The 26,347-nt window shown below is 47.4% G+C and overlaps 1 protein-coding gene and 2 non-coding genes across 4 annotated transcripts; 2 read left to right on the forward strand and 1 right to left on the reverse strand.

Annotated features, from left to right (window-relative positions):
* Nucleotides 1-3,758: 3,758 nt before the first annotated feature.
* On the forward strand, nt 3,759-3,831 carry trnat-ugu (transfer RNA threonine (anticodon UGU)). The gene has a single exon. It is a non-coding gene; the product is annotated as a tRNA-Thr (tRNA).
* A 663-nt stretch (nt 3,832-4,494) lies between these two features.
* On the forward strand, nt 4,495-4,567 carry trnak-uuu (transfer RNA lysine (anticodon UUU)). The gene has a single exon. It is a non-coding gene; the product is annotated as a tRNA-Lys (tRNA).
* A 2,434-nt stretch (nt 4,568-7,001) lies between these two features.
* On the reverse strand, nt 7,002-25,546 carry LOC135507151 (butyrophilin-like protein 2). Of its 2 annotated transcripts, none has more exons than XM_064926734.1 (5): nt 25,473-25,546; nt 25,061-25,142; nt 24,577-24,870; nt 8,132-8,452; nt 7,002-7,617 (listed from the first exon to the last, which is right to left on the reverse strand). In XM_064926734.1, exons 2-5 carry the CDS (start codon nt 25,140-25,142, stop codon nt 7,442-7,444), a joined length of 873 nt encoding a protein of 290 aa, XP_064782806.1. In that variant the 5' UTR covers nt 25,473-25,546; the 3' UTR covers nt 7,002-7,441. The 2 variants fall into 2 exon arrangements, with proteins under 2 accessions (XP_064782806.1, XP_064782805.1); XM_064926733.1 differs by having other exon boundaries at nt 7,002-7,773.
* Between the last annotated feature and the right edge of the window lie 801 nt (nt 25,547-26,347).

Below are 26,347 nucleotides of genomic sequence, written 5' to 3' on the forward strand. Positions count from 1 at the left end.
ATTCTGTCTGACAGGCAAGCAGAGGGTTTCACTCAGGGACCCAGTCAGGCCCTAGGAATATGGAACTGATTGTAATTCATTCTTAATTCTCATTCTATGACGGAATGGAACCAAGCTGTGAGCTCTAAGCTCCACCCCAGTGGTGAAGCAGTCTACTAGTTGAACCACATGTAAAACGAACTGAATTTAACACAGCTGTGCAGTAACGTGAAGTAAAAACCAGAACCGACTGACAACTGAGCCTAAGATGTTTAAAAAGGCCTATGTAGAAGTAAGAATTCTGATAGGACCTTTGTCTATAACAATATATCCACTCTGGACAGACCGAGACACAGAGACACTCACTGGACATCACAGGAGGTTGGCGGGACCTTCATTGGGGAGGCCAGGGCTCATGGTAATGACTGGAGCAGAATGGGTGGAATGGTATCAAATACATCAAACACGTGGTTTCCCGTCTCTCTCTTAAGACCATCCAGTTTTGATTTCTATTTGCCATATATTTTAAACTGTGCTGTTTCACAAAAAGTTCTCCACCTATATACATCCACGTGCTTTACACAAACAACACCAGGCGCGTAACAACACCACATCGGCATCCCCACAACAACAACAGCCATTCACACCTCTCAGCTCTCGTCTTCTTACCTGTGTCCTGCCTAAACTGGTGCATCGACTGCAGGTCTAGGATGTAGGGCGAGAGGCGGTTGTCGACTTGGCCTAGCACGACGCTCCCACCACGGGGATCGCTTCGTATCACCGCCTCGATGTGGTGGGAGACGGTCGGGCTGTAGGGCCGCCACCGCCCGTGTTCGTTGAGCCATTCCCACACGACCACCGCGGACGCATGGAGCATGGTGGCCCTGGAAAGAGACGTGAGAAAATACTCATCTGTTAGCAACCATGGTTTAAAAAGGAAGGCGCGACGTTGTGTTTACATTCGGAACCAGGCTAGACTTTGTTCATTTTGATTTCGCTACAAAGTAGCCTATCGCTGTTTATTTAAACGAGGATCGATGTCTCATCACTGATTCCAACATCACTTGGCTCAATCTAGCCTACACGAAGTCCCGTAGTTTAAGTTATATGGGCTTGTAGCTAGGTTATATCTACACACAAATACAGGTCTCCCTAAATGAACAAAGTAAATGAACAAAGAGGCTCTTACATTTAGTCAGCCGGCGGCGTGCTAATGTGAAGGAGCGCAGCATCTGGGCACAAACATCCGTGTCACTTTAATGGTCGAACACGGAGAAATCTGATTTTATTCCCGGTTGTGATGCCTTGATAAACCGTGGACAGGCAAAGAAACGGAGAGAGTGCTCCTGTTATTTTCGTCGAAAGCCTTGATTTTCAGTCACGTTCTAGGATAAAGAAACTAAATGTGTCCGACTGAATCTTATAAATCCCTTTGGCAGAGTCACTTGTTGCGCAAGTGGCGACACCAAGCTACACTTCTGGTGTGGCGAGAGAAAGGAGCTCCGTTCCAGTCGTTGGGGCGTCGTGTGTTGAACTGTTCCAAACTGACATCCAACACCCCTCTCGTAATAGACCTACCTACCAATACCCGTAACTCCCCGATCGAGAATTCACAAACCTTTGAAACCGGCTGGACAGGTATATGCTTCGCAGAGAGAACGGATTGGGTGTAGAGTTTCATTCAGTACAATACCATTTCATTCACTACCATTTTTTGGGGGATGAAGCCTGGCACAACATGTTTGTGGGCGATTACTCAGCTCTTTGTGGTCATTGGCTAATCATCGCGTCATTTTCCCTAGAAACAGTACAGTCGGCCTATTGAACATGCTTATTACATATCATTACTGTAACTATGTATCGTCCCACGGGTGGGAGATGGGCTACTTTAGGCTACAAGTAAACCAATTGTGTCAATTACTGTACACAACTACCTAGGCTAAGCACAAGAAAGAAACCATTCAATAAGAAAACTTTCCGGTAACTATAGAGTTTTTTTATAGCCTCTCTATTGACTTGTCCAAGTTCAGAGAAAGGCGACTTGTTAGGATAGAAGTGATTATGATGCATTGTGATCATGGAGCATTTGGAACGCATATTTACGCACGGGCTAGTCCTTTTTTATAAACACAATCAAAACGCAAACAACAAATGCAGCATTTTATTGATATTTGAAAATCACATATATTGGCCTATTCACTAGTTACTTACGTTCGTTGCGTTGGAGGCTTGGTTTTAGAAATGGGTTCAAAACCAAGACTAACTATCCGCCCGTCTTCCACACGCATGTTTCTCATTTACAATCCTCAAGTGGCTTTAGTGATGGAAAAAAATTACGCCTTTTCATAAATCCATAAAATACAATTCAATTAAATTCCTGCGCGTATTTATTGGCAATCGAATTCGAGTTCCATGGTGGAATTGATTCAGTTTTCCAGAGAAAATATTGGACATATTTGATGTCCTCTGGCTCACCATACGTATCCGTCTCTGTATTCCGGAACGGAATATGTTCCATTCCGGAGGCTGGTACCTCCGTTCTATTTCTATACCACGCCCAAAGCCATAGGAGGCTGTCTATATCAAGCCAGTCATGTGCATTGAATTCCCAAAGTAGTAGTACGCCACTGGTGCAGATCTGCCCTGAAGTTATCCCAAATTGTAAATGCATTGGCAAACACAGAAATATCAAGGTGTATAAGTGTTGCCTTACAGGCTATGCCAACTGCAGGTGTATTTATTTGTGTGCCCATTCTGTGTTAGTTGCAGTGTTATTTTACTTGTATATACAGTTGAAGTCAAAAGTTTACATACACCTTAGCCAAATACATTTTCACAATTCCTGACATTTAATCCTAGTAAAAATCCACTGTTTTATGTCAGTTAGGATCACCACTTTATTTTAAGAATGTGAAAATGTCAGAATAATAGTAGAGATAATGATTTATTTCCTTCATCACATTCCCAGTGGGCCAGAAGTTTACATACACTCAATTAGTATTTGGTTGCCTTTAAATAGTTTAAAACTTGGGTCAAGCGTTTAGGGTAGCCTTCTACAAGCTTCCCACAATAAGTTGGGTGAATTTTGGCCCATTCCTCCTGACAGAGCTGGTGTAACTGAGTCAGGTTTGTAGGCCTCCTTGCTCACACATGCTTTTTCAGTTCTGCCCACAAATTTGCTATAGGATTGAGGTCAGGTCTTTGTGATGGCCACTCCAATACCTTGACTTTGTTGTCCTTTAGCCATTTTGCCACAACTTTGTAAGTATGCTTGGTGTCATTGTCCATTTGGAAGACTAATTTGCAATTATGTTGGTAACCAGTTTATAATATCGCACCTCTGGGTTTTGTGGTATATGGCCAATATACCACGGCTAAGGGCTGTATCCAGGCGCTCCGCGTTGCGTTGTACAAGGACAGCGGATTTCGGTCATATACCACACCCCATCGTGGCCTTATTGCTTAATTACCCACTTGAGCGCAACAAATGACAGGCGACAAACAACTTCTGAACGGCTTGTTGACAAATGTCGTTCTTTGACTCCATCTAGTGGTTGAAGTTAAAAACACATTGCAAGTCAGAATGCAGGATATTGTTGTTGTCTTTATCGTGTAGATTTAAAATTCTGATATAAGGATGTTTTAACAATAACATTAAATCGATCAATTGAGGTCTTTGCAAGCAACCATATATCCTTTCAGAATGCTTATAGAACTCTCATGAAAAACTATCCATGCCACAGTCAAAAACAGTCTGCGTTTCAGCCTCAACAGAACAGGGCTCCATAGCTCAGGGGTTAGAGCACTGGTCTTGTAAACCAGGGGTCGCGAGTTCAAATCTCGCTGGGGCCTGTACACTTTTATTTTTTTTCCTTTAATCGGATCAACACGTCGGTCTTTCACGTCCTAAACTTGGACAGGACAAAAAAAAAAAACTGCCCCGATGCATTAGTCTCAGTTTTTTTTGTTGCTCACGTTAATGACGTTAATAAATGACGTATGTTGATCAGAGGAAAACAATGAATTACAAATAAATGAAGATTAAAGGAACAACACAGAGACTGCCATTAGCTTTTCCGTGCACATTGACACTTACAATGGCCAATTGTGTATCTTTGCATCGGTAGGGTATTATTATCAACACGTACACATTGCCAATAGTGTATCTTTGCGCCGGTACGAGGTTAGCCGACCACAGAATGAAATGGAACACTAGCGAGCTATGATGTAGCTACAGTAACTAGCTAAATTAACGTTAGTATAACCAAAGATACGATAACTGTCCCTATTCACCTGTGGGTAAAACCAAAGCTCTATTAATCTGTGGTATAAACGTTACGATGCTGCCTGCAATACACTTACAGTAACGTTAGCTATGGGGTTGAAAAGTGCCCCCTAGCTCCTGAGCTGAGCAACACAGAAACAATGCGCTGTAGTAGCGAATAGTCGTTTTCCGAGCAAGATACCCCACGACTTTTTAAAATCAAAATCTTTCCCCTTTCTCTGCCAGTCAGAGCCCGGATAGCTCAGTCGGTAGAGCATCAGACTTTTAATCTGAGGGTCCAGGGTTCAAGTCCCTGTTCGGGCGGATGTTTTTTTTTTACCAGTCTCGGTTGCTAGCGCCTTCTTCCTCATCTGCATAGACAGAACGAATGTTAACGAATATTATTATCGGCCTCGATAGCTTCTGTGACTGAGGTTAGTTGGAATCATGTTGGGAAATACATGCTATAACGTTACATCTGGTGTTAGGCTTTTTAACAAACCCATCAAAACCATATTTTCAAGAAGAGAAGGACGCTTTTTAATACACAATACAGGTATGTGTGATATTTAAAAAAAAAAATAAGTGAACTGAAATTAAGAAAGCTAGTTCGCTAACCAACCACATTTTCCAACCGAACTATCGATCGAGCTAGCGAACACGGACTGGGCTCGCCCGTGCTCTCTAGTGAGCTAACGTTATCTAGTTGTATTGGAGTATTCCTGTAAATTGATGTGGCTCTCTGCAAAATCACCGGATGTTTTGGAACTACTGAAAATAACACGGCAATGTACACTGAGATTTTTTGATATAAATATGAACTTTATCAAACAAAACATACATGTATTGTGTAACATGAAGTCCTATGAGTATCATCTGATGAAGATCATCAAAGGTTAGTGATTCATTTATCTCTTTTTCTGCTTTTTGTGACTCCTCTCTTTGGCTGGAAAAATTGCTGTTTTTCTGTGACTCGGCACTCACCTAACATAATCGCTTGGTGTGCTTTCGTCATAAAGTATTTTTGAAATCAGACACTGTGGTGAGATTAACAAGAATTGTATCTTTAAAATTGTCTAAAATACTTGTATGTTTGAGGAATTCTAATTATGAGATTTCTGTTGTTCGAATTTGGCTCCATGCACTTTCACTGGCTGTTGTTATATCGATCCCGTTTGCGGGATCTCAGCCCAAAGAGGTTTAACCAACAGTGCAGTTTAAGAAGAGTTAAGAAAATATGTACCAAATAAACAAAAGTAAAAAAATAATAAAAAGTAACACAATAAAATGTAAATAGTCCGGGTGGCCATTTGGTTAATTGTAGCAGTTATGGGGGCTTGGGGGTACAAGCTGTTAAGGAGCCTTTTGGTCCTAGACTTGATGCTCTGGTACCGCTTGCCATGCGGTAGCAGAGAAAACAGCCCATGACTTGGGTGACTGGAGTCTCTGACACTTTTTTGGGCTTGAATGGAAAGGAAGCTTGGCCCCAGTGATGTACTGGGCCGTATGCACTACCCTCTGTAGCCTTACGGTCAGATGCCGAGCAGTTGCCATACCAGGCGGTGATGCAACCGGTCAGGATGCTCTCGATGGTGCAGCTGTCAAGGAAGGGAGTTTATGTTTATACAAGACCTCCCGACCTCACCTACCTTCAACCAATCATGCCCTCTGCATTATTACAACATTTGAGAGGCCATGGCGATACGGTATGGAGCTCAAGTTGGTCTCTGCATGGCTCCGGGGGTCCGTAATTCTGTCACACCATGCATAGGGCACCTCAGACCACATTTTCGGATCAAGCACCAATTGGCTCTTAGCTTTGGGTAGTAAGCGAATTAACGGAACCGAATCACATTGGTGAAAGAGTTGTTCATTTGGCTCCCTGATTTGCATACGGCTACTACTCCCTTTTGAGCTATTTATTTTTTCTGCAGATACATTATAAACTAATTGTAAAAAGGGTGAGTCCTCACTGCAGAAACAATAAATAGTGAGGAGATCACAGCAATCTGGTGCATACAGATTGTTTTTTAAGTGCGTAAAAAAAATACTACATTGTTTTTGCAGGACATCTAATAATTTGGCCAGATCTGACATATGGACCGGCTCGGAGCCAAATGATCCGGCTCTCTGAAAAGACTCACCGAAAATGACAATCACTACAGAAGTAGTATCACTACAAAAGTTACAGGTGCTTGCGCCAGTTTCTCAAAACAGTTTCGACACAGGTTTACACTTTGTGAACAATAATATTTCTTACATTCGATAAAATAAACGTAAATATAGCAAACATTCTTTATAATAATTTAGCAAATACATATATTTATTACGCATCATGTAATACCTTATAATAATGCATTAATCTGTTATCGAGGATCCTTGGGACGTGCCTACCCCACAGAAGTCGAAATGTAAAATAGTTAATGTAAGGATTAAAGTATCGCTTGTGGATTCAGGTTAGGATTTAGGGTAGGGACGTCCCAAGTGTATCACTGACCCAAAAAGAATCATAGTTTACTTTAAAATGATGGTGTACATCTGCCCTCTTGTGAGGATATTGTGTATTACACGTACTGTGATATCCCTTTGATATCAAGCAAGACCAGATTAAATGTGACATTGATCTTGACTAGTAAACCTTCCAGTTAGAATAACAGTAGCACCACCACCAGAGAGATGAATGATTCCTCCTTTATACCCTACCAGCTTCCCTTTCATATCCACACACTCAAAGGATCCTCCTTTATACCTCTCACCCCCAATAAAATGCTTATGCTGGTGTAAAATATCTAGCTTTAAACAATTTAAGCCACCAGTGAGGCTGGAAGACTAGGGGCGGCAGGGTAGCCTAGTGGTTAGAGCATTGGACTAGTAACCAAAAGGTTGTAAGTTAAAATCCCCGAGCTGACAAGGTACAAAATCTGTCGTTCTGCCCCTGAACAGGCAGTTAACCCACTGTTCCTAGGCCGTCATCGAAGATAAGAATTTGTTCTTAACTGACTTGCCTAGTAAAATAAAGGTTAGGCAGAACAAAGAAGACTGGGCTAGAGATAAAGTAAACCCTGTATCATTTGATTCAAGGTAATCAAGCTGCAGTCATTGGCTACCGTAAACTATGATAGGAAGGCATCCACTTCAGAGAACATAGGACATTTCACAAACAAAGAAGTTGGCAACCAGAACATACTATCTTCATACTCAACTCCCTGTGCTGCTCTTCTCCTGCACTAGCAGTGTCCCACTTTCAGCTACTGGGAGATGAAGCTCCTCCTCTGTGCGTTCATACATCCCCTCAGGACACGTGGTCTCATCGAGATCATCATCACAACAACTCTGGATTCTTGGGACTTCTGGCAACGGTTGGCTGTCCTGAACTGGAACGGAGAGATGTGCTGGTGATGCTGTTGGCTGTCTCCTATTTCTCTTGTGAATCGCCAGGAACCCGAGCACACAAATGATGGGAATAATTATTACTATCAATGGCACCCTACTCCTTTCACTATAAGTCATTGCAGGCTCCAATTGCTTTTCTAGAGAAAGACAGAAAGATAGAAAATAGTAGTGTTAGTGCAGCAAAGATAAGGGAAATGACAACAATATTATACTGAAGCAATAAGGCCTGAGGGGGTGTGGTCTTAGGCTGATATACCACGGCTGTCAGCCAATCAGCATTCAGGGCTCGAACCACCCAGTTTATAATCTCAACTAGCGCAGACAACAATACAAAACAGCAAGACTGCCATGATTAAATACTATTCTCTTGAAATATTACACTAACACTACATCTACTACTATGATAATAATAAGACAAAGAACAATGTCTATACGTTAAAAAGTGCATTTTAAATAGAATACTTAAGTGAGAAAAGCATTCAATAGACATCCCACCTTTAACAGTGAGAGTGACTCCATGTGGATATCCTGGGTCACTATCACTGTTGAAGAAGCACAGGTAGGTCCCCTGGTCAGACGAGCGTACACCGGTGATGGTGAGGGACAGGTCACCCTCTCCGTAACCATCCCAGGTCACTGATGTCCTGTCAATGAATCCAGGGCCAAAGGTAGTATTGGTTGGGTCAATCTTCAGCACAGTCTGTCCATCTTTCTCCCACTGGACATACATCTCACCATCGGTTGCCTGCTTTTTGGTTGAGCCATAGCAGTGAAGTGTGACATTATCTCCGACGTGAGCTGATATTTCTGTCGGGACTGTTAGATGAGGAGGGAGAAGAGGGGTGGGCCTTGAATGGTGTGCAATTATGAAAGTAATTGAATTAGATTTAGGTCTACATGCAATGTATGACAATTAAAGTGAATGGGGAAGGTGCTGGGGGTTAAGGTTAGAGAGAAGGTGCTGGGGGTTAAGGTCAGAAAGAAGGTGCTGGGGGGTTTAGGTTAGAGAGAAGGTGCTGGGGGTTAAGGTTAGAGAGAAGGTGCTGGGGGTTAAGGTCAGAGAGAAGGTGCTGGGGAGTTAAGGTCAGAGAGAAGGTGCTGGGGAGTTAAGGTTAGAGAGAAGGTGCTCGAGAGTTAAGGTTAGAGAGAAGGTGCTGGGGAGTTAAGGTCAGAGAGAAGGTGCTGGGGGTTAAGGTTAGAGAGAAGGTGCTGGGGGTTAAGGTTAGAGACGATGCTGGGGGTTAAGGTCAGAGAGAAGGTGCTGGGGGTTAAGGTTAGAGAGAAGGTGCTTGGGGGTTAAGGTTAGAGAGAAGGTGCTGGGGGGTTAAGGTTAGAGAGAGGGTGCTGGGGGGTTAAGGTCAGAGAGAAGGTGCTGGGGGGTTAAGGTTAGAGAGAAGGTGCTTGGGGGTTAAAGTGAAGGGGGAAGGTGCTGGGGGTTTAAGGTTAGAGAGAATGTGCTGGTGGGTTAACATTAGAGAGAAAGTGCTGGGGGTTAAGGTCAGAGAGAAGGTTCTGGGGGTTAAAGTGAAGGGGGAAGGTGCTGGGGTTAAGGTTATAGAGAAGCTGCTGAGGGTTAAGGTTAGAGAGAAGGTGCTGTGTGGTTAAGGTCAGAGAGAAGGTGCTGGGTGGTTAAAGTTAGAGAGAAGGTGCTGGGGGTCAAAGTGAAGGGGGAAGGAGCTGGGGGTTAAGGTTATAGAGAAAGTGCTGGGGGTTAAGGTTAGAGAAGGTGCTTGGGGGTTAAAGTGAAGGGGGAAGGTGCTGGGGGTTAAGGTTAGAGAGAAGGTGCTGGGGGTTAAGGTTAGAGAGAAGGTGCTGGGGGTTAAGGTCAGAGAGAAGGTGCTGGGGGTTAAGGTTAGAGAGAAGGTGCTGGGTGGTTAAGGTCAGAGAGAAAGTGCTGGGTGGTTAAGGTCAGAGAGAAGGTGCTGGGTGGTTTAGGTCAGAGAGAAGGTGCTGGGTGGTTAAGGTCAGAGAGAAGGTGCTGTGGGGTTAAGGTCAGAGAGAAGTGGCTGGGTGGTTAAAGTTAGAGAGAAGGTGCTTGGGGGTTAAAGTAAAGGGGGAAGGTGCTGGGGGTTAAGGTTAGAGAGAAGGTGCTGGGGGTTAAAGTGAAGGGGGAAGGTGCTGGGGGTTAAGGTTATAGATAAAGTGCTGGGGGTTAAAGTGAAGGGGAAGGTGCTGGGTGGTTTAGGTCAGAGAGAAGGTGCTGGGTGGTTAAGGTCAGAGAGAAGGTGCTGGGGTTAAGGTTAGAGAGAAGGTGCTGGGGGTTAAGGTTAAAGAGAAGTTGCTTGGGGGTTAAAGTGAAGGTGGAAGGTGCTGGGGGGTTAAGGTTAGAGAGAAAGTGCTGGGGGTTAAGGTTAGAGAGAAGGTGCTGGGGGTTAAGGTCAGAGAGAAGGTGCTGGGGGTTAAAGTGAAGGGGGAAGGTGCTGGGGGTTAAGGTTAGAGAGACGGTGCTTGGGGGTTAAGGTTAGAGAGAAGATGCTGGGGGGTTAATGTTAGAGAGAAGGTGCTAGGGGGTTAATGTTAGAGAGAAGGTGCTGGGGGTTAAGGTTAGAGAGAAGGTGCTGGGGGTTAAGGTCAGAGAGAAGGTGCTGGGGGTTAAGGTTAGAGAGAAGGTGCTGGGTGGTTAAGGTCAGAGAGAAGGTGCTGGGTGGTTTAGGTCAGAGAGAAGGTGCTGGGTGGTTAAGGACAGAGAGAAGGTGCTGGGGGTTAAGGTTAGAGAGAAGGTGCTGGGGTTAAGGTCAGAGAGAAGGTGCTTGGGGGTTAAAGTGAAGGTGGAAGGTGCTGGGGGTTAAGGTTAGAGAGAATGTGCTGGGGGTTAAAGTGAAGGGGGAAGGTGCTGGGGGTTAAGTTTATAGATAAAGTGCTGGGGGTTAAGGTTAGAGAGACGGTGCTTGGGGGTTAAGGTTAGAGAGAAGATGCTGGGGGGTTAATGTTATAGAGAAGGTGCTGGGGGGTTAAGGTCAGAGAGAAGGTGCTGGGGGTTAAGGTTAGAGAGAAGGTGCTGGGTGGTTAAGGTCAGAGAGAAGATGCTGGGTGGTTAAGGTCAGAGAGAAGGTGCTGGGTGGTTTAGGTCAGAGAGAAGGTGCTGGGGGGTTAAGGTCAGAGAGAAGGTGCTGGGTGGTTAAGGTCAGAGAGAAGGTGCTGTGGGGTTAAGGTCAGAGAGAAGTGGCTGGGTGGTTAAAGTTAGAGAGAAGGTGCTTGGGGGTTAAAGTAAAGGGGGAAGGTGCTGGGGGTTAAGGTTAGAGAGAAGGTGCTGGGGGTTAAAGTGAAGGGGGAAGGTGCTGGGGGTTAAGGTTAGAGAGAAGATGCTGGGGGTTAAAGTGAAGGGGGAAGGTGCTTGGGGGTTAAGGTTAGAGAGAAGATGCTTGGGGGTTAAAGTGAAGGTGGAAGGTGCTGGGGGTTAAGGTTAGAGAGAAGGTGCTGGGGGTTACGGTTAGAGAGAAGGTGCTGGGGTTTAAGGTCAGAGAGAAGGTGCTGGGGGTTAAAGTGAAGGGGGAAGGTGCTGGGGGTTAAGGTTATAGAGAAGGTGCTGGGGGTTAAGGTTAGACAGAGGTTGCTGTGGGGTTAAGGTCAGAGAGAAGGTGCTGGGTGGTTAAAGTTAGAGAGAAGGTGCTTGGGGGTTAAAGTGAAGGGGAAGGTGCTTGGGGGTTACGGTCAGAGAGAATGTGCTGGGGGATTAAGGTTAGAGAGAAGGTGCTGGGGGTTAAGGTTAGAGAGAAGGTGCTGGGGGTTAAGGTTAGAGAGAAGATGCTGGGGGTTAAAGTGAAGGGGGAAGGTGCTTGGGGGTTAAGGTTAGAGAGAAGATGCTTGGGGGTTAAAGTGAAGGTGGAAGGTGCTGGGGGGTTAAGGTTAGAGAGAAGGTGCTGGGGGTTACGGTTAGAGAGAAGGTGCTGGGGTTTAAGGTCAGAGAGAAGGTGCTGGGGGTTAAAGTGAAGGGGGAAGGTGCTGGGGGTTAAGGTTATAGAGAAGGTGCTGGGGGTTAAGGTTAGACAGAAGTTGCTGTGGGGTTAAGGTCAGAGAGAAGGTGCTGGGTGGTTAAAGTTAGAGAGAAGGTGCTTGGGGGTTAAAGTGAAGGGGAAGGTGCTTGGGGGTTACGGTCAGAGAGAATGTGCTGGGGGATTAAGGTTAGAGAGAAGGTGCTGGGGGTTAAGGTTAGAGAGAAGGTGCCGGGGGTTAAGGTTAGAGAGAAGGTGCCGGGGGGTTAAGGTTAGAGAGAAGGTGCTGGGGGTTAAGGTTAGAGAGAAGGTGCTGGGGGTTAAGGTTAGAGAGAAGGTGCTGGGGGTTAAGGTTAGAGAGAAGGTGCTGGGGGTTAAAGTGAAGGGGAAGGTGCTGGGGGTTAAGGTTAGAGAGAAGGTGCTGGGGGATTAAGGTTAGAGAGAAGGTGCTGGGGGTTAAGGTTAGAGAGAAGGTGCTGGGGGTTAAGGTTAGAGAGAAGGTGCTGGGGGTTAAAGTGAAGGGGGAAGGTGCTGGGGGTTTAAGGTTATAGAGAAGGTGCCTGGGGGGGTTAAGAGAAGGTGTTGGGGGAGGAGAAGGTGCTGGGGGTTAAGGTCAGAGAGAATGTGCTGGGTGGTTAAGGTCAGAGAGAAGGTGCTGGGTGGTTTAGGTCAGAGAGAAGGTGCTGGGTGGTTAAGGTCAGAGAGAAGGTGCTGTGGGGTTAAGGTCAGAGAGAAGTGGCTGGGTGGTTAAAGTTAGAGAGAAGGTGCTTGGGGGTTAAAGTAAAGGGGGAAGGTGCTGGGGGGTTAAGGTTAGAGAGAAGGTGCTGGGGGTTAAAGTGAAGGGGAAGGTGCTGGGGGTTAAGGTTATAGATAAAGTGCTGGGGGTTAAAGTGAAGGGGGAAGGTGCTGGGTGGTTTAGGTCAGAGAGAAGGTGCTGGGTGGTTAAGGTCAGAGAGAAGGTGCTGGGGGTTAAGGTTAGAGAGAAGGTGCTGGGGGGTTAAGGTTAAAGAGAAGTTGCTTGGGGGTTAAAGTGAAGGTGGAAGGTGCTGGGGGTTAAGGTTAGAGAGAAAGTGCTGGGGGTTAAGGTTAGAGAGAAGGTGCTGGGGGTTAAGGTCAGAGAGAAGGTGCTGGGGGTTAAAGTGAAGGGGGAAGGTGCTGGGGGTTAAGGTTAGAGAAGGTGCTTGGGGGTTAAGGTTAGAGAGAAGATGCTGGGGGTTAATGTTAGAGAGAAGGTGCTGGGGGTTAATGTTAGAGAGAAGGTGCTGGGGGTTAAGGTTAGAGAGAAGGTGCTGGGGGTTAAGGTCAGAGAGAAGGTGCTGGGGGTTAAGGTTAGAGAGAAGGTGCTGGGTGGTTAAGGTCAGAGAGAAGGTGCTGGGTGGTTTAGGTCAGAGAGAAGGTGCTGGGGGTTAAGGTTAGAGAGAAGGTGCTGGGGTTAAGGTCAGAGAGAAGGTGCTTGGGGGTTAAAGTGAAGGTGGAAGGTGCTGGGGGTTAAGGTTAGAGAGAATGTGCTGGGGGTTAAAGTGAAGGGGGAAGGTGCTGGGGGTTAAGTTTATAGATAAAGTGCTGGGGGGTTAAGGTTATAGATAAAGTGCTGGGGGTTAAGGTTAGAGAGACGGTGCTTGGGGGTTAAGGTTAGAGAGAAGATGCTGGGGGGTTAATGTTATAGAGAAGGTGCTGGGGGTTAAGGTCAGAGAGAAGGTGCTGGGGGTTAAGGTTAGAGAGAAGGTGCTGGGTGGTTAAGGTCAGAGAGAAGATGCTGGGTGGTTAAGGTCAGAGAGAAGGTGCTGGGTGGTTTAGGTCAGAGAGAAGGTGCTGGGGGTTAAGGTCAGAGAGAAGGTGCTGGGTGGTTAAGGTCAGAGAGAAGGTGCTGTGGGGTTAAGGTCAGAGAGAAGTGGCTGGGTGGTTAAAGTTAGAGAGAAGGTGCTTGGGGGTTAAAGTAAAGGGGAAGGTGCTGGGGGTTAAGGTTAGAGAGAAGGTGCTGGGGGTTAAAGTGAAGGGGGAAGGTGCTGGGGGTTAAGGTTAGAGAGAAGATGCTGGGGGTTAAAGTGAAGGGGGAAGGTGCTTGGGGGTTAAGGTTAGAGAGAAGATGCTTGGGGGTTAAAGTGAAGGTGGAAGGTGCTGGGGGTTAAGGTTAGAGAGAAGGTGCTGGGGGTTACGGTTAGAGAGAAGGTGCTGGGGTTTAAGGTCAGAGAGAAGGTGCTGGGGGTTAAAGTGAAGGGGGAAGGTGCTGGGGGTTAAGGTTATAGAGAAGGTGCTGGGGGTTAAGGTTAGACAGAAGTTGCTGTGGGGTTAAGGTCAGAGAGAAGGTGCTGGGTGGTTAAAGTTAGAGAGAAGGTGCTTGGGGGTTAAAGTGAAGGGGGAAGGTGCTTGGGGGTTACGGTCAGAGAGAATGTGCTGGGGGATTAAGGTTAGAGAGAAGGTGCTGGGGGTTAAGGTTAGAGAGAAGGTGCCGGGGGTTAAGGTTAGAGAGAAGGTGCTGGGGGTTAAAGTGAAGGGGGAAGGTGCTGGGGGTTAAGGTTATAGAGAAAGTGCTGGGGGTTAAGGTTAGAGAGATGGTGCTTGGGGGTTAAGGTTAGAGAGAAGGTGCTGGGGGGTTAAGGTTAGAGAGAAGGTGCTGGGGGGTTAAGGTTAGAGAGAAGGTGCTGGGGGTTAAAGTGAAGGGGGAAGGTGCTGGGGGGTTAAGGTTAGAGAGAAGGTGCTGGGGGATTAAGGTTAGAGAGAAGGTGCTGGGGGTTAAGGTTAGAGAGAAGGTGCTGGGGGGTTAAGGTCAGAGAGAAGGTGCTGGGGGTTAAGGTTAGAGAGAAGGTGCTGGGGGTTAAAGTGAAGGGGGAAGGTGCTGGGGGTTAAGGTTAGAGATAAAGTGCTGGGGGTTAAGGTTAGAGAGACGGTGCTTGGGGGTAAAGGTTAGAGAGAAGATGCTGGGGGGTTAGTGTTAGAGAGAAGATGCTGGGGGTTAAGGTTAGAGAGAAGGTGCTGGGGGTTAAGGTCAGAGAGAAGGTGCTGGGGGTTAAGGTTAGAGAGAAGGTGCTGGGTGGTTAAGGTCAGAGAGAAGGTGCTGGGGGTTAAGGTTAGAGTGGAAGGTGCTGGGGGTTAAGGTTAAAGAGAAGGTGCTTGGGGGTTAAAGTGAAGGTGCTTGGGGGTTAAAGTGAAGGTGGAAGGTGCTGGGGGTTAAGGTTAGAGAGAAGGTGCTGGGGGGTTAATGTTAGAGAGAAGGTGCTGGGGGTTAAGGTTAGAGAGAAGGTGCTGGGTGGTTAAGGTCAGAGAGAAGGTGCTGGGTGGTTAAGGTCAGAGAGAAGGTGCTGGGGGTTAAGGTCAGAGATAAGGTGCTGGGTGGTTTAGGTCAGAGAGAAGGTGCTGGGGGTTAAGGTCAGAGAGAAGGTGCTGGGTGGTTAAGGTCAGAGAGAAGGTGCTGTGGGGTTAAGGTCAGAGAGAAGTGGCTGGGTGGTTAAGGTTAGAGAGAAGGTGCTTGGGGGTTAAAGTAAAGGGGGAAGGTGCTGGGGGTTAAGGTTAGAGAGAAGGTGCTGGGGGGTTAAAGTGAAGGGGGAAGGTGCTGGGGGTTAAGGTTAGAGAGAAGATGCTGGGGGTTAAAGTGAAGGGGGAAGGTGCTTGGGGGTTAAGGTTAGAGAGAAGATGCTTGGGGGTTAAAGTGAAGGTGGAAGGTGCTGGGGGTTAAGGTTAGAGAGAAGGTGCTGGGGGTTACGGTTAGAGAGAAGGTGCTGGGGTTTAAGGTCAGAGAGAAGGTGCTGGGGGTTAAAGTGAAGGGGAAGGTGCTGGGGGGTTAAGGTTATAGAGAAGGTGCTGGGGGTTAAGGTTAGACAGAAGTTGCTGTGGGGTTAAGGTCAGAGAGAAGGTGCTGGGTGGTTAAAGTTAGAGAGAAGGTGCTTGGGGGTTAAAGTGAAGGGGAAGGTGCTTGGGGGTTACGGTCAGAGAGAATGTGCTGGGGGATTAAGGTTAGAGAGAAGGTGCTGGGGGTTAAGGTTAGAGAGAAGGTGCTGGGGGGTTAAGGTTAGAGAGAAGGTGCTGGGGGTTAAAGTGAAGGGGAAGGTGCTGGGGGTTAAGGTTATAGAGAAAGTGCTGGGGGTTAAGGTTAGAGAGATGGTGCTTGGGGGTTAAGGTTAGAGAGAAGGTGCTGGGGGTTAAGGTTAGAGAGAAGGTGCTGGGGGTTAAAGTGAAGGGGGAAGGTGCTGGGGGTTAAGGTTAGAGAGAAGGTGCTGGGGGTTAAGGTTAGAGAGAAGGTGCTGGGGGTTAAGGTTAGAGAGAAGGTGCTGGGGGGTTAAGGTTAGAGAGAAGGTGCTGGGGGGTTAAAGTGAAGGGGGAAGGTGCTGGGGGTTAAGGTTATAGATAAGGTGCTGGGGGTTAAGGTTAGAGAGACGGTGCTTGGGGGTAAAGGTTAGAGAGAAGATGCTGGGGGTTAATGTTAGAGAGAAGATGCTGGGGGTTAAGGTTAGAGAGAAGGTGCTGGGGGTTAAGGTCAGAGAGAAGGTGCTGGGGGTTAAGGTTAGAGAGAAGGTGCTGGGTGGTTAAGGTCAGAGAGAAGGTGCTGGGGGTTAAGGTTAGAGAGAAGGTGCTGGGGGTTAAGGTTAAAGAGAAGGTGCTTGGGGGTTAAAGTGAAGGTGCTTGGGGGTTAAAGTGAAGGTGGAAGGTGCTGGGGGTTAAGGTTAGAGAGAAGGTGCTGGGGGTTAATGTTAGAGAGAAGGTGCTGGGGGTTAAGGTTAGAGAGAAGGTGCTGGGTGGTTAAGGTCAGAGAGAAGGTGCTGGGTGGTTAAGGTCAGAGAGAAGGTGCTGGGTGGTTAAGGTCAGAGATAAGGTGCTGGGTGGTTTAGGTCAGAGAGAAGGTGCTGGGTGGTTAAGGTCAGAGAGAAGTTGCTGGGGGTTAAGGTTAGAGAGAAGGTGCTGGGGGTTAAGGTTAAAGAGAAGGTGCTTGGGGGTTAAAGTGAAGGTGGAAGGTGCTGGGGGTTAAGGTTAGAGAGAAGGTGCTGGGGGTTAATGTTAGCGAGAAGGTGCTGGGGGTTAAGGTTAGAAAGAAGGTGCTGGGGGTTAAGGTCAGAGAGAAGGTGCTGGGGGTTAAAGTGAAGGGGGAAGGTGCTGGGGGTTTAAGGTTATAGAGAAGGTGCTGGGGGGTTAAGGTTAGAGAGAAGGTGCTGGGGGTTAAAGTGAAGGGGAAGGTGCTGGGGGTTAAGGTTATAGAGAAAGTGCTGGGGGTTAAGGTTAGAGAGATGGTGCTTGGGGGTTAAGGTTAGAGAGAAGGTGCTGGGGGTTAAGGTCAGAGAGAAGGTGCTGGGGGTTAAGGTTAGAGAGAAGGTGCTGGGTGGTTAATGTCAGAGGAAGGTGCTGGGTGGTTTAGGTCAGAGAGAAGGTGCTGGGTGGTTTAGGTCAGAGAGAAGGTGCTGGGGGTTAAGGTTAGAGAGAAGGTGCTGGGGGTTAAGGTTAAAGAGAAGGTGCTTGGGGGTTAAAGTGAAAGTGGAAGGTGCTGGGGGTTAAGGTTAGAGAGAAGGTGCTGGGGATTTAATGTTAGAGAGAAGGTGCTGGGGGTTAAGGTTAGAGAGAAGGTGCTGGGGGTTAAGGTTAGAGAGAAGGTGCTGGGGGTTAAAGTGAAGGGGAAGGTGCTGGGGGTTAAGGTTATAGAGAAAGTGCGGGGGGTTAAGGTTAGAGAGATGGTGCTTGGGGGTTAAGGTTAGAGAGATGGTGCTGGGGGTTAAGGTTAGAGAGAAGGTGCTGGGGGTTAAGGTCAGAGAGAAGGTGCTGGGGGTTAAGGTTAGAGAGAAGGTGCTGGGTGGTTAATGTCAGAGGAAGGTGCTGGGTGGTTAAGGTCAGAGAGAAGGTGCTGGGTGGTTTAGGTCAGAGAGAAGGTGCTGGGTGGTTTAGGTCAGAGAGAAGGTGCTGGGGGTTAAGGTTAGAGAGAAGGTGCTGGGGGGTTAAGGTTAAAGAGAAGGTGCTTGGGGGTTAAAGTGAAAGTGGAAGGTGCTGGGGGTTAAGGTTAGAGAGAAGGTGCTGGGGATTTAATGTTAGAGAGAAGGTGCTGGGGGTTAAGGTTAGAGAGAAGGTGCTGGGGGGTTAAGGTTAGAGAGAAGGTGCTGGGGGGTTAAAGTGAAGGGGGAAGGTGCTGGGGGTTAAGGTTATAGAGAAAGTGCTGGGGATTAAGGTTAGAGAGATGGTGCTTGGGGGTTAAGGTGAGAGAGAATGTGCTGGGGGATTAAGGTTAGAGAGAAGGTGCTGGGGGTTAAGGTTAAAGAGAAGGTGCTGGGGGTTAAGGTTAGAGAGAAGGTGCTGGGGGTTAAGGTTAGAGAGAAGGTGCTGAGGGGTTAAAGTGAAGGGGGAAGGTGCTGGGGGGTTAAGGTTAGAGAGAAGGTTCTGGGGGATTAAGGTTAGAGAGAAGGTGCTGGGGGTTAAGGTTAGAGAGAAGGTGCTGGGGGTTAAAGTGAAGGTGGGGGAAGGTGCTGGGGGTTAAGGTTATAGATAAAGTGCTGGGGGTTAAGGTTAGAGAGACGGTGCTTGGGGGTAAAGGTTAGAGAGAAGATGCTGGGGGTTAATGTTAGAGAGAAGATGCTGGGGGTTAAGGTTAGAGAGAAGGTGCTGGGGGTTAAGGTCAGAGAGAAGGTGCTGGGGGTTAAGGTTAGAGAGAAGGTGCTGGGTGGTTAAGGTCAGAGAGAAGGTGCTGGGTGGTTAAGGTCAGAGATAAGGTGCTGGGTGGTTTAGGTCAGAGAGAAGGTGCTGGGTGGTTAAGGTCAGAGAGAAGGTGCTGGGGGTTAAGGTCAGAGAGAAGGTGCTGGGGGTTAAGGTTAAAGAGAAGGTGGAAGGTGCTGGGGGTTAAGGTTAGAGAGAAGGTGCTGGGGGTTAATGTTAGAGGAAGGTGCTGGGGGTTAAGGTTAGAGAGAAGGTGCTGGGGGGTTAAGGTTATAGAGAAGGTGCTGGGGGGTTAAGGTTAGACAGAAGGTGCTGTGGGGTTAAGGTCAGAGAGAAGGTGCTGGGGGTTAAGGTTAGAGAGAAGGTGCTTGGGGGTTAAAGTGAAGGGGGAAGGTGCTGGGGGTTAAGGTTAGAGAGAATGTGCTGGGGGATTAAGGTTAGAGAGAAGGTGCTGGGGGTTAAGGTTAGAGAGAAGGTGCCGGGGGGTTAAGGTTAGAGAGAAGGTGCTGGGGGTTAAAGTGAAGGGGGAAGGTGCTGGGGGTTAAGGTTATAGAGAAAGTGCTGGGGGTTAAGGTTAGAGAGATGGTGCTTGGGGGTTAAGGTTAGAGAGAAGGTGCTGGGGGTTAAGGTTAGAGAGAAGGTGCTGGGGGTTAAAGTGAAGGGGGAAGGTGCTGGGGGTTAAGGTTAGAGAGAAGGTGCTGGGGGATTAAGGTTAGAGAGAAGGTGCTGGGGGTTAAGGTTAGAGAGAAGGTGCTGGGGGTTAAGGTTAGAGAGAAGGTGCTGGGGGTTAAGGTTAGAGAGAAGGTGCTGGGGGTTAAAGTGAAGGGGGAAGGTGCTGGGGGTTAAGGTTATAGATAAAGTGCTGGGGGTTAAGGTTAGAGAGACGGTGCTGGGGGTTAAGGTTAGAGAGAAGATGCTGGGGGTTAATGTTAGAGAGAAGATGCTGGGGGTTAAGGTTAGAGAGAAGGTGCTGGGGGTTAAGGTCAGAGAGAAGGTGCTGGGGGTTAAGGTTAGAGAGAAGGTGCTGGGGGTTAAGGTCAGAGAGAAGGTGCTGGGGGTTAAGGTTAGAGAGAAGGTGCTGGGGGTTAAGGTTAAAGAGAAGGTGCTTGGGGGTTAAAGTGAAGGTGCTGGGGGGGGTTAAAGTGAAGGTGGAAGGTGCTGGGGGTTAAGGTTAGAGAGAAGGTGCTGGGGGTTAATGTTAGAGAGAAGGTGCTGGGGGTTAAGGTTAGAGAGAAGGTGCTGGGTGGTTAAGGTCAGAGAGAAGGTGCTGGGGGTTAAGGTCAGAGAGAAGGTGCTGGGTGGTTAAGGTCAGAGATAAGGTGCTGGGTGGTTTAGGTCAGAGAGAAGGTGCTGGGTGGTTAAGGTCAGAGAGAAGTTGCTGGGGGTTAAGGTTAGAGAGAAGGTGCTGGGGGTTAAGGTTAAAGAGAAGGTGCTTGGGGGTTAAAGTGAAGGTGGAAGGTGCTGGGGGTTAAGGTTAGAGAGAAGGTGCTGGGGGGTTAATGTTAGAGAAGGTGCTGGGGGTTAAGGTTAGAAAGAAGGTGCTGGGGGTTAAGGTCAGAGAGAAGGTGCTGGGGGGTTAAAGTGAAGGGAGAAGGTGCTGGGGGTTTAAGGTTATAGAGAAGGTGCCGGGGGTTAAGGTTAGAGAGAAGGTGCTGGGGGTTAAAGTGAAGGGGGAAGGTGCTGGGGGGTTAAGGTTATAGAGAAAGTGCTGGGGGTTAAGGTTAGAGAAGGTGCTTGGGGGTTAAGGTTAGAGAGAAGGTGCTGGGGGTTAAGGTCAGAGAGAAGGTGCTGGGGGTTAAGGTTAGAGAGAAGGTGCTGGGTGGTTAAGGTCAGAGAGAAGGTGCTGGGTGGTTAAGGTCAGAGAGAAGGTGCTGGGTGGTTTAGGTCAGAGAGAAGGTGCTGGGTGGTTTAGGTCAGAGAGAAGGTGCTGGGGTTAAGGTTAGAGAGAAGGTGCTGGGGGTTAAGGTTAAAGAGAAGGTGCTGGGGGTTAAAGTGAAAGTGGAAGGTGCTGGGGGTTAAGGTTAGAGAGAAGGTGCTGGGGATTTAATGTTAGAGAGAAGGTGCTGGGGGTTAAGGTTAGAGAGAAGGTGCTGGGGGTTAAGGTTAGAGAGAAGGTGCTGGGGGTTAAAGTGAAGGGGGAAGGTGCTGGGGGTTAAGGTTATAGAGAAAGTGCGGGGGGTTAAGGTTAGAGAGATGGTGCTTGGGGGTTAAGGTTAGAGAGATGGTGCTTGGGGGTTAAGGTTAGAGAGAAGGTGCTGGGGGGTTAAGGTCAGAGAGAAGGTGCTGGGGGGTTAAGGTTAGAGAGAAGGTGCTGGGTGGTTAATGTCAGAGGAAGGTGCTGGGTGGTTAAGGTCAGAGAGAAGGTGCTGGGTGGTTTAGGTCAGAGAGAAGGTGCTGGGTGGTTTAGGTCTGAGAGAAGGTGCTGGGGGTTAAGGTTAGAGAGAAGGTGCTGGGGGGTTAAGGTTAAAGAGAAGGTGCTTGGGGGTTAAAGTGAAAGTGGAAGGTGCTGGGGGTTAAGGTTAGAGAGAAGGTGCTGGGGATTTAATGTTAGAGAGAAGGTGCTGGGGGTTAAGGTTAGAGAGAAGGTGCTGGGGGTTAAGGTTAGAGAGAAGGTGCTGGGGGTTAAAGTGAAGGGGGAAGGTGCTGGGGGTTAAGGTTATAGAGAAAGTGCTGGGGGTTAAGGTTAGAGAGATGGTGCTTGGGGGTTAAGGTCAGAGAGAATGTGCTGGGGGATTAAGGTTAGAGAGAAGGTGCTGGGGGTTAAGGTTAAAGAGAAGGTGCTGGGGGTTAAGGTTAGAGAGAAGGTGCTGGGGGTTAAGGTTAGAGAGAAGGTGCTGAGGGGTTAAAGTGAAGGGGAAGGTGCTGGGGGTTAAGGTTAGAGAGAAGGTTCTGGGGGATTAAGGTTAGAGAGAAGGTGCTGGGGGGTTAAGGTTAGAGAGAAGGTGCTGGGGGTTAAAGTGAAGGGGAAGGTGCTGGGGGGTTAAGGTTATAGATAAAGTGCTGGGGGTTAAGGTTAGAGAGACGGTGCTTGGGGGTAAAGGTTAGAGAGAAGATGCTGGGGGTTAATGTTAGAGAGAAGATGCTGGGGGTTAAGGTTAGAGAGAAGGTGCTGGGGGTTAAGGTCAGAGAGAAGGTGCTGGGGGTTAAGGTTAGAGAGAAGGTGCTGGGTGGTTAAGGTCAGAGAGAAGGTGCTGGGTGGTTAAGGTCAGAGATAAGGTGCTGGGTGGTTTAGGTCAGAGAGAAGGTGCTGGGTGGTTAAGGTCAGAGAGAAGATGCTGGGGGTTAAGGTCAGAGAGAAGGTGCTGGGGGGTTAAGGTTAAAGAGAAGGTGCTTGGGGGTTAAAGTGAAGGTGGAAGGTGCTGGGGGTTAAGGTTAGAGAGAAGGTGCTGGGGGTTAATGTTAGAGAGAAGGTGTTGGGGGTTAAGGTTAGAGAGAAGGTGCTGGGGGTTAAGGTTATAGAGAAGGTGCTGGGGGTTAAGGTTAGACAGAAGGTGCTGTGGGGTTAAGGTCAGAGAGAAGGTGCTGGGTGGTTAAAGTTAGAGAGAAGGTGCTTGGGGGTTAAAGTCAGAGAGAATGTGCTGGGGGGTTAAGGTCAGAGAGAAGGTGCTGGGGGTTAAGGTTAGAGAGAAGGTGCTTGGGGGTTAAAGTCAGAGAGAATGTGCTGGGGGTTAAGGTCAGAGAGAAGGTGCTGGGGGTTAAGGTCAGAGAGAAGGTGCTGTGTGGTTAAGGTCAGAGAGAAGGTGCTGGGTGGTTTAGGTCAGAGAGAAGGTGCTGGGGGTTAAAGTGAAGGGGGAAGGTGCTGGGGGTTAAGGTTAGAGAGAATGTGCTGGGGGTTAAAGTGAAGGGGGAAGATGCTGGGGGTTAAGGTTATAGATAAAGTGCTGGGGGTTAAGGTTAGAGAGACGGTGCTTGGGGGTTAAGGTTAGAGAGAAGATGCTGGGGGGTTAATGTTAGAGAGAAGGTGCTGGGGGGTTAAGGTTAGAGAGAAGGTGCTGGGGGGTTAAGGTCAGAGAGAAGGTGCTGGGGGGTTAAGGTCAGAGAGAAGGTGCTGGGTGGTTTAGGTCAGAGAGAAGGTGCTGGGTGGTTAAGGTCAGAGAGAAGGTGCTGGGTGGTTTAGGTCAGAGAGAAGGTGCTGGGTGGTTAAGGTCAGAGAGAAGGTGCTGGGGGTTAAGGTTAGAGAGAAGGTGCTGGGGGTTAAGGTTAAAGAGAAGGTGCTTGGGGGTTAAAGTGAAGGGGGAGGTGCTGGGGGGTTAAGGTTAGAGAGAAGGTGCTGGGGGGTTAATGTTAGAGAGAAGGTGCTGGGGGTTAAGGTCAGAGAGAAAGTGCTGGGGGGTTAAAGTGAAGGGGGGAGGTGCTGGGGGTTAAGGTTATAGAGAAGGTGCTGGGGGGTTAAGGTTAGACAGAAGGTGCTGTGGGGTTAAGGTCAGAGAGAAGGTGCTGGGTGGTTAAAGTTAGAGAGAAGGTGCTTGGGGGTTAAAGTCAGAGAGAATGTGCTGGGGGATTAAGGTTAGAGAGAAGGTGCTGGGGGTTAAGGTTAGAGAGAAGGTGCTGGGGGGTTAAGGTTAGAGAGAAGGTGCTGGGTGGTTAAAGTTAGAGAGAAGGTGCTTGGGGGTTAAAGTCAGAGAGAATGTGCTGGGGGATTAAGGTTAGAGAGAAGGTGCTGGGGGTTAAGGTTAGAGAGAAGGTGCTGGGGGTTAAGGTTAGAGAGAAGGTGCTGGGGGTTAAAGTGAAGGGGAAGGTGCTGGGGGTTAAGGTTATAGAGAAAGTGCTGGGGGTTAAGGTTAGAGAGACGGTGCTTGGTGGTTAAGGTCAGAGAGAATGTGCTGGGGGTTAAGGTTAGAGAGAAGGTGCTGGGGGATTAAGGTTAGAGAGAAGGTGCTGGGGGGTTAAGGTTAGAGAGAAGGTGCTGGGGGGTAAGGTCAGAGAGAAGGTGCTGTGGGTTAAGGTCAGAGAGAAGGTGCTGGGAGTTTAAGGTCAGATAGAAGGTGCTGGAGGGTTAAGGTCAGAGAGAAAGTGCTGGGGGGTTAAGGTCAGAGAGAAGGTGCTGGGGGGTTAAGGTCAGAGAGAAGGTGCTGGGGGTTAAGGTTAGAGAGTAGGTGCTGGGTGGTTAAGGTTAGAGAGAAGGTGCTGGGTGGTTAAGGTTAGAGAGAAGGTGCTGGGGGGTTAAGGTGAGAGAGAAGGTGCTTGGGGGTTAATGTGAAGGGGGTAGGTGTTGGGGGGTTAAGGTCAGAGAGAAGGTGCTGGGTGGTTAAGGTCAGAGAGAAGGTGCTGGGGGGTTAAGGTCAGAGAGAAGGTGCTGTGGGTTAAGGTCAGAGAGAAGGTGCTGGGGATTAAGGTCAGAGAGAAGGTGCTGTGGGTTAAGGTCAGGGAGAAGGTGCTGGGGGGTTAAGGTTTAGAGAAGGTGCTGGGGCGTTAAAGTTAGCATAGTGTGAAAGCCAAAAGGAGCGGAGTGGAGGATGAGGGAATAAAGGATAAATGGACATGAGTTGAATAGACACAAATAAAGAATGATATTATACTATTATCATTGATCACAACTCTAAAACACAAATCAACAGTATGTAGACTTTGAATTACACACTGACTTCAGAAAAACAGTGGTCTGGCCAATATTACAATATTGCAACAATTGCAAATGCATAAATGAAGATGTGAAAATGTTTAATTCCAAAACGCTGTATATCCATTTTCAGAAATGTTGGTCTTTTAATGTAATTAGAAATGATGAAAGAGATTGGTATGTTTTTTCACTCTCTAATCATGGTATGGGGTTGTTCAATGTATTTGTTTAAAATCTATCACTGGATGGTTTCATTTCAGAGACAAAACGCTATATAGCCGCCTCTTAGAGAAATAAGTAGTACTACTATGTTTTACAGTCAAATGTAACAAAAAACTGCTAGCAGATACCCATAGACTTCCAGTCATTGTGCTAACGCTAGTTAGCATTGGCTCACGAGACTAACTCTAACTTCCTTCACACTGGATACAGAGACATACAAATGGAATCCACAAGTTCACCTGACTCCGTGGGGATAGATAAAGGGCCTCATTGCCCAAATCCTGAAGTATCCCTTTAAGATACCTAGGTGTAGGTGAGACGATCACATATCACTGTCAAATATACAGGATACGAACATTCCATTCCAGCTAAAAAAAATATATATAATATTTTGCAAATAAAAACATGAAAAAATAAATAAATCTGAGAACAGTAATATTTTACACACACATGAAGAATAATAATAACACACATAACCAATAATGGTGGATAAAGCATTTTGGAAGTAAACTCTTCAAATCTATCCCTGAGTAAAGTAGTCATAGTTCTTGTTCCCAGTCAACATTCAATATGTCAAGTTTTGTCATGTCTGTTCAGCTTACCCAGAACATCTAGCTTCACATCTGCAACATTCTGCTTATCACAGACACACTCATATGAGCCCTTGTCATTGTACACCGCAGAGCTGATTGTGAGAGAGAGGTCTTTGTTGATTTCCACCCTCTTCTCAAAGCGTTTTCCTTCAATTAATTTTCCTTGATCAATCTTGGCAACGACCTGGCCATCTACAATCTTCCAAACGATGCCAATGTCACAGGTTGCATTGCAAGGGAGAGTGACAGAGTGCTTCAAATTCACAGTTTTAATAATGATACCATTACCAATCGAGGGGCATTCTGTGGAAACGGTCGGGAAGTAAAAGAAATACAAGGATTATAATGTTTACATATTTGTAGCCAAACTAAATCCTCAACATATTTAACATTAGGCTAATACAGTGAACACACTCAATGATGTTGATCAAGAGGCCAGTTCACACAAAAAGAACATAGTGTATCTAAAATGATTCATTTAGGAAAAGCGTACCAAGAAGGCCAACCATCAATGTAAAAACACAGCAGAATAGTTTCCACCCCATGCTGTGCTTTACTGCCCCAGGATTCAACATCTGTGAAATTGAAAAAGCATTTTAAGATGTGGATGATTGTAATTATGTCTAAACTATTTAGCCTACACTAAAATAGTAGCCTACTAAGAAACTATCGTCTTTGTTGCATAACGTTTTGCTGTGGTTTGCTATGGTGTGCACTACTGCTTGGGTGTGCACTATACACTATACACTATACACTATACAAAAACACTTTCTCTTCACAGACCATTGCCGTCCATTAAAACAACATTCATTCATCACATACACCTTACAAACTAAGAAACAAGTATCATATTCCACCCCCGACCCTCAAACAAACAGATTTTCAATCGAATATACTTCATTTACCAAACTATAGATGTTTTACCTCCGGCCTTGGTTGTCCTGAGAAATAACTACTTTCGTTTTCGCTCTTCTTCATTGGACTATTTAAGGTGCATTACCGCCACCAACTGGACTGGAGTGTTAACCAGAGACAGGAAGGTCTAAATCCTACCCATTATTCTCATCTCCCTAAGGAAGCGAAATACATCATTAAATATTACAGCCCCTGAAGATTTCCCCAGCAGTTGACTTAATATCGTCTCTTCAACCCCATTACTCCTTAAATGTACCAATAATCTCCCCCTTTCCCTCCCATATTGATGGCACTGAAATGGAACGTGTTCCACTGTCTCCATCTCCTCCTGACAGTGATCCCACCACCCAGTTGGATGTTTCCCCACCTATGTCCTGTTGAGCCTTGTGTTTCCCAGGCTCAGCCTTGTGACGACACTTTCCTCCCTTCTCTCTCTGCCTGAGGACCTCCCTGCCCCCCCACATTTTCATAGATATTATACAGGTGTCATCCCTTTCCCTTCCTGTTCCACAACTCTTGCCATTTGTTTTTAACCACTGTTCTCATAAACCCTTGGCTTCTGCTTTACTGATGGACAAATCCATGTCAACATTAGGATGTTTGAGAGGCTGCTTGGCGATAGCATCCACACCCCCTCATTCCCCTCTACTCCCACACGAGCTGGTACCCAGAGGAACATCACAAACACCCCCGTCTGTTTCGCCCTGAACAAGCACTGCAGAACCTCATACAATACACCCTGTCTGCTCTGAGACACACATGAATTTGAGCTCATCAGTGCTGCAACAGGAGTCAGACTAGATGACTACCGTCATCCTCACCTCCTCCGCCCACTCTGCAGCCAAGAGTATGGACATCTCCATTG

The sequence above is a fragment of the Oncorhynchus masou genome, chromosome 20 (assembly GCF_036934945.1).
Source record: "Oncorhynchus masou masou isolate Uvic2021 chromosome 20, UVic_Omas_1.1, whole genome shotgun sequence".
Classification (NCBI taxonomy): domain Eukaryota; kingdom Metazoa; phylum Chordata; class Actinopteri; order Salmoniformes; family Salmonidae; genus Oncorhynchus; species Oncorhynchus masou.

Coding starts and splice junctions, on each gene's coding strand:
- LOC135507151 (XM_064926733.1), bottom strand. CDS start 25,142: ATGTTGAATCCTGGGGCAGTAAAGCACAGCATGGGGTGGAAACTATTC. Junction 24,871..25,060: donor ATTGATGGTTGGCCTTCTTG/GTACGCTTTTCC, acceptor CCGTTTCCACAG/AATGCCCCTCGATTGGTAAT. Junction 8,453..24,576: donor TGTGAAGCTAGATGTTCTGG/GTAAGCTGAACA, acceptor CTCATCTAACAG/TCCCGACAGAAATATCAGCT.